Here is a 12,279-nt window from a genome sequence, read left to right on the forward strand (position 1 = left end):
TAGCCCACGTGACACAGGTATATTAAAAATAGTTTTGTCGTTGTTACTATTGAAAAGTCAAAGTCGCTTAGTACTAAAATTGCTTCATGGTGCCATGATTAAATACGTGAAAGCAAATCCAATCGCCATATTAAGTGTTGCTTGCGTGTATGATATATTTAAATTTAAATTTTACATGTAATACGATATTTCTCCACTCTGGACATGCATGAAATATTTGCCACTGGACGTTAAGCAACCAACAATCAACCAATCAGGGTTTTTAATGAATTTTCTTGTCTTGAATTATGTTTATTTGTTTCTTCTCCTCCTTTGATAATTGTATAGCTTATGCGTTTGATGTAAACTAAGGCTCTGAGCGGAATGATTATTTTAGCTAAAGTGTAACTTGAATGGAGAGTTGTCTCATTGGCATTCATACTACATCTATTTATATATGTAAATATCGATGTTTTCACCATTCACATATGAAATTCCACAAGGAACCTTATCTTACACTCGACCACTATATTTAGTCTCGTTAGTAAAGTGTTGTCTCAAATAGTACATAAGATATGATTTTCCTGTATGACTGATTATACTGGTGTAATGAGGGTAGATGAACATTGTCTATTGGATGGTTTTTAAGCACTGTTGGCCTGGGCCTCATTTTATGGCATGCCATATTTAAGAAGTTGGGTTCCCCCTATATTGCATTTGATTTGTTTTATTGTCCCATACAAGAATATATATGGTTTAGCGGTGGGGATCTGGACCTTTTACAAGATATTAGAACATTCTCAAATTGAAGGGGGTGGGGATGACTCCTAGGGACTCACCCTATATTGTATTTGCTTTATTTTATTTTTCTGTGATCATTACTGAAGACCTTTATCACTTACTGTTTTTAAGTTATAGTCATTTGAAAATTAAAAAAAAAACAAATCCTATAGGGTTCTATAGTAAACCCCTCCCTGCTTTTGACCCCTCAAAATACCCCTAAATAGACCCTAATGCACAAAAGAAAGATTGATGGCTCCCCTCTCACATTTTATGAAACCCTAAGTTAATCTGACAAGCGTGAACAAGTTCATAGTTCAAGTGGCGGAAGAAGAAGAAGGAGAAAAAGAAGAAGAATAATAAAATAATAAGAACTGAGCAAAAACAATAAGTCTTGTTTGGAGAGACTTAATAATACATGATGAACAACTTAAAAACAGCTTAAAAACAAAAAATGTGGCAGTCCTAAAAAAATCTTCCATAAGTATTACAAAATAAATCAATCCTTTTTATTCATGTTTGAAACCTTCTTAATTACTGTATGCCAGTATCTTCTGTGAAGCTGTCCTCCTTTCTCTTTGCTGATAGATAAGACCTTTAAACATTCCTCCTTTCGAGGAGTTTTCTTTGCTGCCAGATGTTTCTTAAAATATATTCTGATTTCTTCTTCTTCGGTTTCTGTCCATTTCATTCTATTACATTTTTTAGCAGATTTTCTCTTTTTAACAATAACTGAAGTACTACTACCCTCCCCTGCATAGTCCTGATTTTCCTCGTCAAAGTAATATTCATCTGGAATATAATCATCTATGTCTTGTGGACATGGGTCTTCAAGTGCTTCAAGAGTACTTTGTGCTGCTTTTTGTGCATCATCCTCCTCTTCCTCTTCCTGTTCACCTTGACCTTGATTGCTATTGATTATGTCTGTAAAATACCAAAATGATAAAATAAATAATAAAGTTTCCCACCTGCTCGATTTGATTCAATTAATCTATAAAATGTAAGAGCTGTAAAGTGAAATGTGATGCTTACTTTCTCAGTTTTAAGGTGATCTTGACATGCGAGTAAACAAGAGTATGAGAGACAATAGAGGGTTCACATAAGAACACTTAAAGTGATTTTAGTTGTACATGTATAGGTATTTATTCATGTGTTTTGAACAGCTACAACACATATTTTAAATTGTGATACAGGGGTCAAAATTAATCCTTGTCTGGTGGTCTAGGACCAGTAGAACTTGCATCAGATTCAAACCATCTAGCAGATTTTGTAAGCTGGTAAACCAGTTGAAATTTTACAATTACACTGCTGTTTGCATGCCAATCACGCTTTGTGTACCTGTAAAATCAATTGCACAGTACTGGGGATATTCACAATTTTACAAATTACTCATAATTTCAGATGAGCATCCCTCTGACAACAATTGTGGAAGGTTTCAAACCGCCTGATAATAAAATTACAGAAGTTGATGAATAAAAAGAAGATTGAAATAAAGCCTATCAAAATGATAAAAAAAAATCGAAAAATTTCAGAAATCATGGCAAAATGGATCATAAATGGCTGCTTTACAATGTGGATCAAAATTTTATGAATTGTACCACCTGTGAAAAATTTGCTTTGACGGAAAAGGACAAACATTTGGTTTTTGTAACTTGATCCATAAATTTTATGATACATTTGTCTTTATAAATAAGAAATCTGTTGAGAGCATCAGTCTTCGTAGACTTAATTAAATATCTAAATTTATCAAAATTATCTTAATTACAAAAACATGGTATAATATTGACAATGTCTTCATAAATAGATGTTGCATTCACATATGAAATGAAACTCATCTTCAATTTTGCTATCAATACCATGTTTACACATTCTTTGACCCAAAGGTGTATTATTATATCTGCCTTTTTACGATGTATAAATCATGGTTAGAAATTCTTAACAGAGCTTTCTAACATATTGTTTTGAGATTTTAAACTTTGTATAAGTCTCAGGTTTGTATTCATTTTTGAGCTTATAATATGTATGTAATTTGTTTTGGTCTGATAAATGTGAGAAGAAATATTTTTCATATCTTTCTTGTAATCTATTTTCCACTGCAGATATGAGTTATCCTTCTCACATTGTTCCTTTATTATTCCAGACATGGTCAAAACCTATGAATTTTAGAAACTGAAAATGTGTTTGTTAAAGGTACATGAAAAGGTACATTCAACATCTTTGATTGACTTACATGTATATGCTTATTTTCAAAAACCTTCCTAAAAACAGACCAAAACACAAAAACTTAACTTTAACAACTGAACATTAAAATGAGGTCAAGGTCAGATAACACCTGTCAGTTGGACATGTACACCTTACAATCATTCAATACACCAAATAAAGACATATTGCTTATGGTATCTGAAATATTGACTTATTATAGTTGTCAGATCTTTACAAATGGTCTTTTTGTTGTTGGGATGTTTAAGTGCCCAGCCACTTTCACTCTTTTTTTGTTTTTCTAAGTGTATCCATCTGATGAGTTAAACCTTTTTCAACTAATTTTTATAGTTTGTTCTTATGCTGTACTATTACACCACTGTCCCAGGTTAGGGGAGGGTTGGAATTAGGTCAAGGACAATGGACATATGACAGACGGAAACTTCATAACATACGGCATCTATGTACATAGTATGAAGGAACCAGGTCTTATACCTTCTGAAATATTAAGCTTTAAGATGTTCACTATCCCTATGTTGAGCTGTCACAGGCTCGACAAAACTTCATATTTTCATTCAAAATAAATTTATTAGAAAAAAAATAAACCATCAGTCTTTAATTTTGATTTGTACATGTAAAAAGTTTGTGGTTTAAAACCTAACAGTTTTTTAATGCATTTACAGGGTAAACATCATATATTTTAAAAACATAGAAAAAATCCAAAATTTCCCAAAATTGTACTTTTTTCTGAGGTTTTCTAAAAGTTTTCTTTCAGGATTGAGGACTCATAAGATTATGCTTTTAATTGTTTCATATCATTTATGAACCAAAGCCTGTAGGAAAATCAAAACACTCTTATAATCAAGTTCAATGAACTGTCAAAGATTACCTGTCACTTTTATGCAATCTTACCTATTATCAATAAATAACTAAAAACAAGTGTCAACAATTTTAATCTGTTGTCTTAGTGATTTCTTGAGTTCTTTATTGAGTTAATGAACTCTGACTGTGAAAATGAAGATAATCATAAAATGGTGATGATATGATGGAAAAGAATGTTTTTTATACTCTGTCAGCAGAAGGGTGCAAGGTGCACAGAAAAGGGGATCATACTGTGTAGACTTAAATTCCTGATCCTAATTTAATTGGTATGTCTTTCATATTTCTTTATTGTTAATCAAACCAAGATTTCAACGTTTACAAAATGAAACTGTGGTAAGTTCTTGGGGTCACAAGATTCAGTTTACTTTCATGATTTTACTTACCTTTCATAGAAACAGCTTTGAGCGTTTTCCCTTTGAACTTTTCTGTCAAGTTCATATCCTGTATTAATAAAATTTTGCTTATTTCAACCCGTTCTATAAAACCACTCATCTGGCGATAGTGTTCCAGATGAACCTTCTTTGTGTGGCCTAAATGATTACACAGCCAAGTTAGCTGGTTTTCCTTTAAATCGAGAACTTAAAATAGACAATAGGAAATATGATTTAAGTTGACATATAAACCTGTCATCAATATACAAATTATGCATACTGCATACACAGGAAAAAAATAATGTTTTTTTGTTCTTAAACACAAGGGATGCTAATAATACACTTATGGTAAAAGCAGTAAAGGACACCGGACACTTCAAATAAACATTACTTCTTTCAATTCATAATCACGAGTTGATTCATTATTTTCATTCCGTTGTGTGTTTCAGTGACCTGATAAGCTACACGCGGTCAGTAATTACACAAATTTTGATATGTTCCGATAAGTACCGAGTAATCCCTACAATTAATAAGATAACCTCCGACTTTGTGCGTGACGTCAGGTGTGAGAGTCACTTTCATACTTTCGTTAGTTTGATCAGGGAAAATATCAAAAAACTTAAAAGTATGGATTTAGACGGGATTGAGATCAATTACAATATTCAAAATAGCAAATATACATAAATGCAGAATATATGTTTTTGCAAGATCCGTTAATTTATTTATATAAATGATTTTTAAAAGTGTTAAAATCATTGTACATCAATCAGTATACCAATGACTATGCGGGAAGTTGCAAAATATATATGTTATACATGTCAGTATTTTTTTATGTTTCATTTTTTCTCGTATTCATTAAACCATTTGAGGGGTTCCGGTATATGAATGGCTGTTAAACGTTCAGTGACAAGTTATAGATTAATATTCAGGATAAGAACATTATAATGAGCTATGAACGTTTTACCCCTTTTTTTAAAAAAGATTTATTTTATCATATTTAACGAAGGCGAATAGGGGATACATATTCGTTTCTTAATATGTCATATAATCATTTCACAAACAAAAAACTTTAATTTAGATAATTATTTAGCTGATTTAACATAAAAATGCTTATAAAATTCTCCAAGTTCTGCCAATTAAAAAGTTGCCCTGCTCGAATAAAAAAAAATCTAGCAATACCAAGAAAATAACTAATACTATAATTGTATACTTTTTAATAGTTTTACATGTATTTAAAATTATAAGAAATTATAAATGACATAGAAAGGCGGGATTAAATTAAAATAAATGACACCTTAGTTGAGTAGACACCAGTTTTTTCTTTCTTCTGGAGGTCATTTCCCCACCCCCTTTCATTTTCAGATATATACATTTTAATGCCGTAAAATTTGTTTGAAAATGTAAAAGATTTATTTGCCTGGTCGGAGAAAAAAGAATATGTTTTTTTAACACAAATCACTGCCAATTTTATCAAAATTATCATTCCCGTTTTTTAGAAACATTGAATAGATCTACCGATGTCGCCCGGAAATATTATATAGAAAATGTATAGATATATAATGACGAACATTGCATTTCTCATTTAAATAAAGAAATATCGAAACCAGAACGAAATTTTGTGAAACTTTTACTCCGGTGTATCCGAGATCTGATAGTTTAGCTGGGTGGTGGCTTACTCTGACTTTCCGTAAAATGTAAGGAATACATTGAGCACATTCTTAGTCTCCTGCAATTATGGGCTATGAACGAGGTGTCTATGGATAATTCGAAAACGTAAACCGATATATATATATATTACTTGATTATTTTTGGAGTTGCTTTTGCTTTTAAACTCTCTCATAAACTACGAAATAAACCATTTTTTAAAATAGTCAAAATATCAAGTTATCGATTTTACTCATTTTTACAGAAGATATATAATTATGATACAATTATGGTATAAATACGAGACATAAAAGAGACCTTAGACATTATCAATTAACCGTTTATTTATTCTTTATAATAAGGCATATTTGCTATAAAATTAACACAGCTTTTTCTATCGCTCTCACATGTGACGTAGGATGCGCGTGCCTCGATATCGATCTAAAAATATGCATAATAGAGCAATCAAGGACATCTGTGTATATTTTGTAGATTATCAGCTTCCCCGGTGAGAAATACACAAAACCACATGATAATAAATGTTTTATTGGTGATCAGAACTTATTTGATATAAAGAATGTTTGTAGTGTCCGGTGTCCTTTAAATTTGAATAAGGAACAATAATTGTATCTACATGACTCATCTGATAAAGTTTCGTCACTCTTGTTTTCATCATGCACTTCAAAAGTTTATGTAAAAAAATACAACATCAAGTTTATTTGTTCACAAATGCAAGAATAAATATTTTTTGCAACTTGTATACCGGCCATCTCATAATAAACAATTGAAGCATAACAATGAAGTCAATAAATGAATTTGGATTTATTGTTTTCCTAACCTATTGATTATCTTTATTTAATCAACATGGGGTTTGTTTGATACCAGCTATTCATTGGTCAAAATTTGATTATGACATTCAATTTGCATGCTTTCCTCTGAATTTCCTATTGTGATGTCATGAAACAAGTGTGGACACAGACATGCATGGATAGTATCCAGCATTCAAGACCAATACTGGTCTGGACCTGTGTCACTGCATATATTTGCTCAATTCCTTCAATATTAACTAAAAAATTTGGTCTAAAAATTTTCCTTGTACAATAAGTGGCTAAATTTCAAACAATCGGCAAACAGGAAGTGGCTGCACCACAGATCTAAAAATTGCTAACATGTTACGACTCACCATGATCAAACTCTGGACCAAATATAAAATCATTCCCTTTCATAGAAGCCAAGAAAACTTTGACAAAAAAATTTCCTTGTACATTGAGTAGCTAAATTTCAAACTATCGGCAAACAGGAAGTGGCTGCACCACAGATCTAAAAATTGCTTACACGTTACAACTCAACATGATCAAGCTCTGGGCCAAATATATAATCATTCCCTTTCATAGAAGCCAAGAAAACTTTGACGAAAAATTTTCCTTGTACATTGAGTAGCTAAATTTCAAACTATCGGCAAACAGGAAGTGGCTGCACCACAGATCTAAAAATTGCTTACACGTTACAACTCAACATGATCAAGCTCTGAACCAAATATAAAATCATTCCCTTTCAAAGAAGCCAAGAAATCTTTGTGGAAAGTTGACAAGCAAGGTCTTTCGGACGGACGGAATGACGGAATGATGGAATGACGGACCTAGTTGAGCGGTTACTAGACTTGCTTTCACCGTTGGTGACGCAGGTAAAAAGGCGACCATGCCTGATGACATCACACAGAAAGAACACATTATTTCTTAGTTTTTAAGATATTCAAGATGGGAATACATATATTTTGTTAATCTGTAACAGTTTTGAGTAATTTTTCTGGCAGACTTCAATTTTATCCTTTGATCTTTTTTTAGGAATGATTGCAATGTTTTTTTGGTAGAATAATTTAAAACATTAACAGCTTTCTTCTTAATACCATAAATAAAAAATGTACCAAATTTAAAGACAAATCTTCAATTTTAAACAAAGAAGTTGACAAAAATGATTGACAATGACAATGGCTGACATTGTACAAATATTCTATTCATTGATGATCGAAGATATTTTCTCATTAAGAATCATTTAACAAATTAGACCTCATGGCAAAGTGTCTCATGAAAGCACAGTCAATGAAGGAACCTATCAGGATACAAAAAGTATCTCAATACTTACTTTACCCCTGGTGATTATCAGATCTTGCGAGCTAAGAAGGTGCATTTCCAGGTCTGACAGGTCTCCAATTAGTGATTTGTCTACATCATTTAATTCAGTTTTTCTATTTGTGTTAAAGTCTTTGAGGCTGAAAAAAAAGTATTAATAGAAAATACAGATTCTCACAATGATTTCTCTTGAATCTCTGGATTTTATTTTGCAAATAATGGTGATTTATCTAATTCTGAGTGTAGTCAAAGATTCATTGTCACCTACATGACAAACATATTAATTTGAGGATTGAAGTATGATTTCATGTTGTCTATATATACATGTATGATATGTTTTCAAAATTTAAAACCATGGATATCAAACTTATTATCACAAGCGACAAACAACCCAGGGATTACAAAAGTGTGCAGAACAGGACACAAGTTTAATCACAAGTGTTGTTTGGCACCAATATTCATGGATTCCATGAATAGAGGAATAAAAAATTTAAATACACAAATTTTCTATAAGAATATATATGCAGACTTTGGCAAAATCATGAAATTGCAATTTACCTCATACCACGAAAATTGGTACCCATGAAATAAAGGAATCCACAGTATAATTATTGCACTTATAAGAGAAATGCATCAGCTTTTAAAATTAGTGTAGGTCATGATATATTTCTAAAAATTACTGCACAGCTAATCCTTGTCATATTGAACATTATTTTTGAAATGTAATAATTTAAGTAAATGCTAAGGTAATGCAGTTATTTGCAAATAAATGCCATTCCACAGATATTCTTTTTCTAGAATTCACAGCTGTTATGTTTTTTAATGGATCTAGAAAAAATGAAAAGGATTGACAAGTAAGACAAAGGTAAGCAGCAAGGTAATGCCGAACCATATGAGGGAACAGATATTATTACTTTACAGAATGGTGGGCATCAATTGATGACAAAAGCATGTCTGTGCCAAACTAAAGTCTAATAATTACCTCATTGCATCTATTTCCCCTGATCTTCTTTTGTTATATAGGAGGAGTCTGGCTTGTGCAATCGTGCATAGACTGCTGTACACATCTTCCTTATATTGGAAATCTTTCAACCTTGTTATTAGATGAATATTTAACTTTCTTACATCTTCTGGACTTGGTATAGCCTTATTTTGACTAAATGTTCTCAAAATTAATATTGTTCTAGCCAGTTTCGTCACACGCTCACCCCATTCAGACTTATTCAAAATGTCCACATTGTTGCAAGCCTCTATTCCTTTTTTAGTGTCATCACCTTTATCAGTGGATTTGATTAGACGATTTCTTTTTATTTTTATCATAGTTGTAAGGTCATATTTGATTTTTATTGCATTTGAAGGTGATTTTAAATCATCTTCATCGTCCATTGTTGGAGCTGACATAGGGTTGATACAGCGACTTGGGTACATTCTGTAATGATAAGGAAGGTGGACGTTTAACTGCAAATGAGGACCTAAATGCATTTTTATTATGTCATAAAAGTTACCTTAAGTAACGTTTACTATTATACAGAAAAAATATATATGAAGCCATTACAAACATGGCAATTAAAGCGACAATTTAACAACAAAAACAAATGGTGAATATACCTGCTTAATTAAAACAAATAAAATGAAATAATTCCGATAAGAATTATAAAGTAAATCATTAAATGAAATGTCAGCAACAAATGTTATTTTCTCTGCTAAATTACGGTAATGTTTTTAAGCTGAACCCCAAAGGATGACTGGGGAAACGAAATATGGTCACTTAATCTTCTCCTGACCGGCAGTAAGACGCTTGCCGAAGTGGGGCTTCCGTTTGGCTGTGCGGGATGTATTTAGGTCGCACTTATTTACAAATGTTCAAAGTCTATCGTTTCTTGATCTACTCTTGTTGAATAGGAGACAGTGCTGTTTCTAGTTGTCTCCATACTCTCATCACTGTATAAATATCCTTCCTTATCAGAGTCAAACTCACTGTAGTTGTGGGGTTGTGTCAACCACTGTTGCTGCCAGAGAAATGTCATCTTCTTCACTGTCACTAACAACAATACATTTTGTATCAAGGGGGTTTCATAAGTCATGTTGTAAACCGGTTAACTCATCTTCAGTAGGGGTAGTGACAGGACCCTTGACGAAACTCAGAAAGATTCAATTAACAATCTGCCAGTGAGAATTGTACCAGATGAAGTGAATGTAAAAGTAAAAATTGTGTTTCAGTTAATAAATATTATTTGGAGGTTGTAGATTGTGAAATACGATTTGTTTGAATGATATCACGCATGACCTAAATCAAGAAACGTGTTTCGTCTATACAAGACTCGTCAATATATGTTGTAACATTTAAATCTTTATAAGTAAAAGTCGGCATAGATACATGAAGATTTCATCCCTTCCAAGTGGATACTGGCCAGTTTGGTCAACATGTGATGGTAACTATATCACTCATGTTATGTGGAACAAAAGAAAACAGCAAAAAGTTAAGATAAGCTGCATGTGTTCATGGAGCAGTCCATCAAAATCATTACATTGAATATGTAAGTTTAATATGTTGGTTTAAAACACTTAGCCAATGGTTATGTAACTAGTTTCTTATATGCAACTATAATTATAAAAAATTCTTTCTCATGGTACAAACATACAATTGGGCACTATGCTCTTTCCATTTCATTGAGAAGATTCTATATTATATTTTAAAAGTGCATTTTATCTGTTATTAAGGTATTTTCACTTCTTGTGAGATATATATATATCTCCTATGCATACAATTATCTAATATTTAAAAATGTAGATTCAATAATCTTAATTTCATATATCTAAATCACTCTGTTGATAGTATAATAATGAACAGAGGATGAGGCAACAACCAGCCTTAAGTGAGAAATATTATAGAACATACAATTCGATCTGAGGTTATGGAAACAGCAAAATTAAACCAAGACTGGTAATTTATGTTTTTATTATTTTTATTACAATTTTTTTGCATTCTGGGGTCTGTTGTTCATCTTGTCGTTATTTTAACGATTGATTGAATTTAACGAGTCGTTTATTTTCTGTTGTTCAACAATATTATTAAATCGATTAAATAATCAATGAATTAAAATTCAATCAACTGATCGATCAAGTGATTAAATAAAACCTACCCATCATGCATTGTTTTGAAGCTTCCGGTCTGTAATAAAATGGCTGAATCTGATGAACCAACTCCCAAGCAAAGGAAAAAGACTTAAAAAGACCAACTTTTGTGTGGAAGAAGAAGACTTTATACAACAGCATCGTAAATGGAAAAATAACGAACACAGTGACCAACAAGTTAAAAAAGAAGGTTGGGATGAGATAGCCATGAAGGTAAATTCTCATGGAGTTGCTCTTCGTACTTCAACAGAAGTACGAAACAAATGGAGGAACACCACAAGAGTGGCCAATGCCGTTTATACAACACACAGGAGTGAAATGTTCAAATCTGGGGAGGACCAGCTCTTAAGCAACCTAGCTCAGCAGTAGAGGGAGTTATCCACCTGATGAAGGACACCACCAGCTTCAGAAGAATTCAGGGTGGACTTAAAACAGAGTCATTCCAGACAAGTAAGTAACTAATATTTAGTACATAAGAATATATCCCCAAATGGTTTTTTTCCTTAATTAGAACTTCAAAAGGCTCTACCTTTCTTATTGCACTTGTAAAAAGTGAACTTGATCAGTTTCACTCAACTACATGTTTTTATTTAATAAAAACAAACAATTTTTGGCAAAATGTTGTTTTCAAGGTTGATTTTTTTTTATTGATATTGTTAATTTTCAAAGAAATTCGATGAAAATAAAACACACATATTCGTAGCCTTTTTAATACCGGGATACATAGTTTCCCTTATTCAATTTTGGTATAAGTTTCGTCTGCTCCACCGTCAAAACAAGAAGGGGAATTCCATGTGTATATATATATTCTCTTGACTTCTATTCTATCATTTGAGATGTAAAACCAAATAGGTGGTGGAATTACGAATGAGTCTGCTAATAATTAAAGAGCTTGGGAGACTAGATGAGAAAGATGTTAAGCCCTAAGAGTATGATGAGATCTCCATTAATAAGCAAAACTGTAATAGTATGTAAAATATTAGTAGGTTAGAATAAGCCCCTTATGTATCCAGTATAAGGAGAAAACCAACAACCTGTTATATGTAAAATGTTATCTTATTGTAAGCAAGAACATTTTTTTTAATAAAAGTAAAAGAATGAGATTTTGAAAATCAATCTGTTATGTGAAACACTCGTCTGGGACAATGATACTTATGGGA

General features: G+C 32.0%; 1 protein-coding gene across 1 annotated transcript; it reads right to left on the bottom strand.

Annotated features, from left to right (window-relative positions):
* Window positions 1-874: 874 nt before the first annotated feature.
* On the bottom strand, window positions 875-9,375 carry LOC127732765 (uncharacterized). The gene is made up of 4 exons (XM_052241953.1): window positions 8,967-9,375; window positions 7,994-8,124; window positions 4,224-4,418; window positions 875-1,683 (listed from the first exon to the last, which is right to left on the bottom strand). The coding sequence occupies exons 1-4, from the start codon at window positions 9,368-9,370 to the stop codon at window positions 1,259-1,261; spliced, it is 1,155 nt and encodes a 384-aa protein (XP_052097913.1). The 5' UTR covers window positions 9,371-9,375; the 3' UTR covers window positions 875-1,258.
* Between the last annotated feature and the right edge of the window lie 2,904 nt (window positions 9,376-12,279).

The sequence above is a fragment of the Mytilus californianus genome, unplaced genomic scaffold (assembly GCF_021869535.1).
Source record: "Mytilus californianus isolate M0D057914Y unplaced genomic scaffold, xbMytCali1.0.p SCAF_27, whole genome shotgun sequence".
NCBI lineage: Eukaryota > Metazoa > Mollusca > Bivalvia > Mytilida > Mytilidae > Mytilus > Mytilus californianus.

What these genes read in the sequence shown, in the direction of transcription:
- LOC127732765 (XM_052241953.1), bottom strand. Translation starts at nt 9,370, where the DNA reads ATGGACGATGAAGATGATTTAAAATCACCTTCAAATGCAATAAAAATC. An exon ending in AATCACCAGGGGTAAAGTAA is followed by an intron (nt 4,419 to 7,993) that starts GTATTGAGATAC and finishes GTCTATTTTAAG; the next exon opens with TTCTCGATTTAAAGGAAAAC. An exon ending in CAAAGCTGTTTCTATGAAAG is followed by an intron (nt 1,684 to 4,223) that starts GTAAGTAAAATC and finishes GGTATTTTACAG; the next exon opens with ACATAATCAATAGCAATCAA.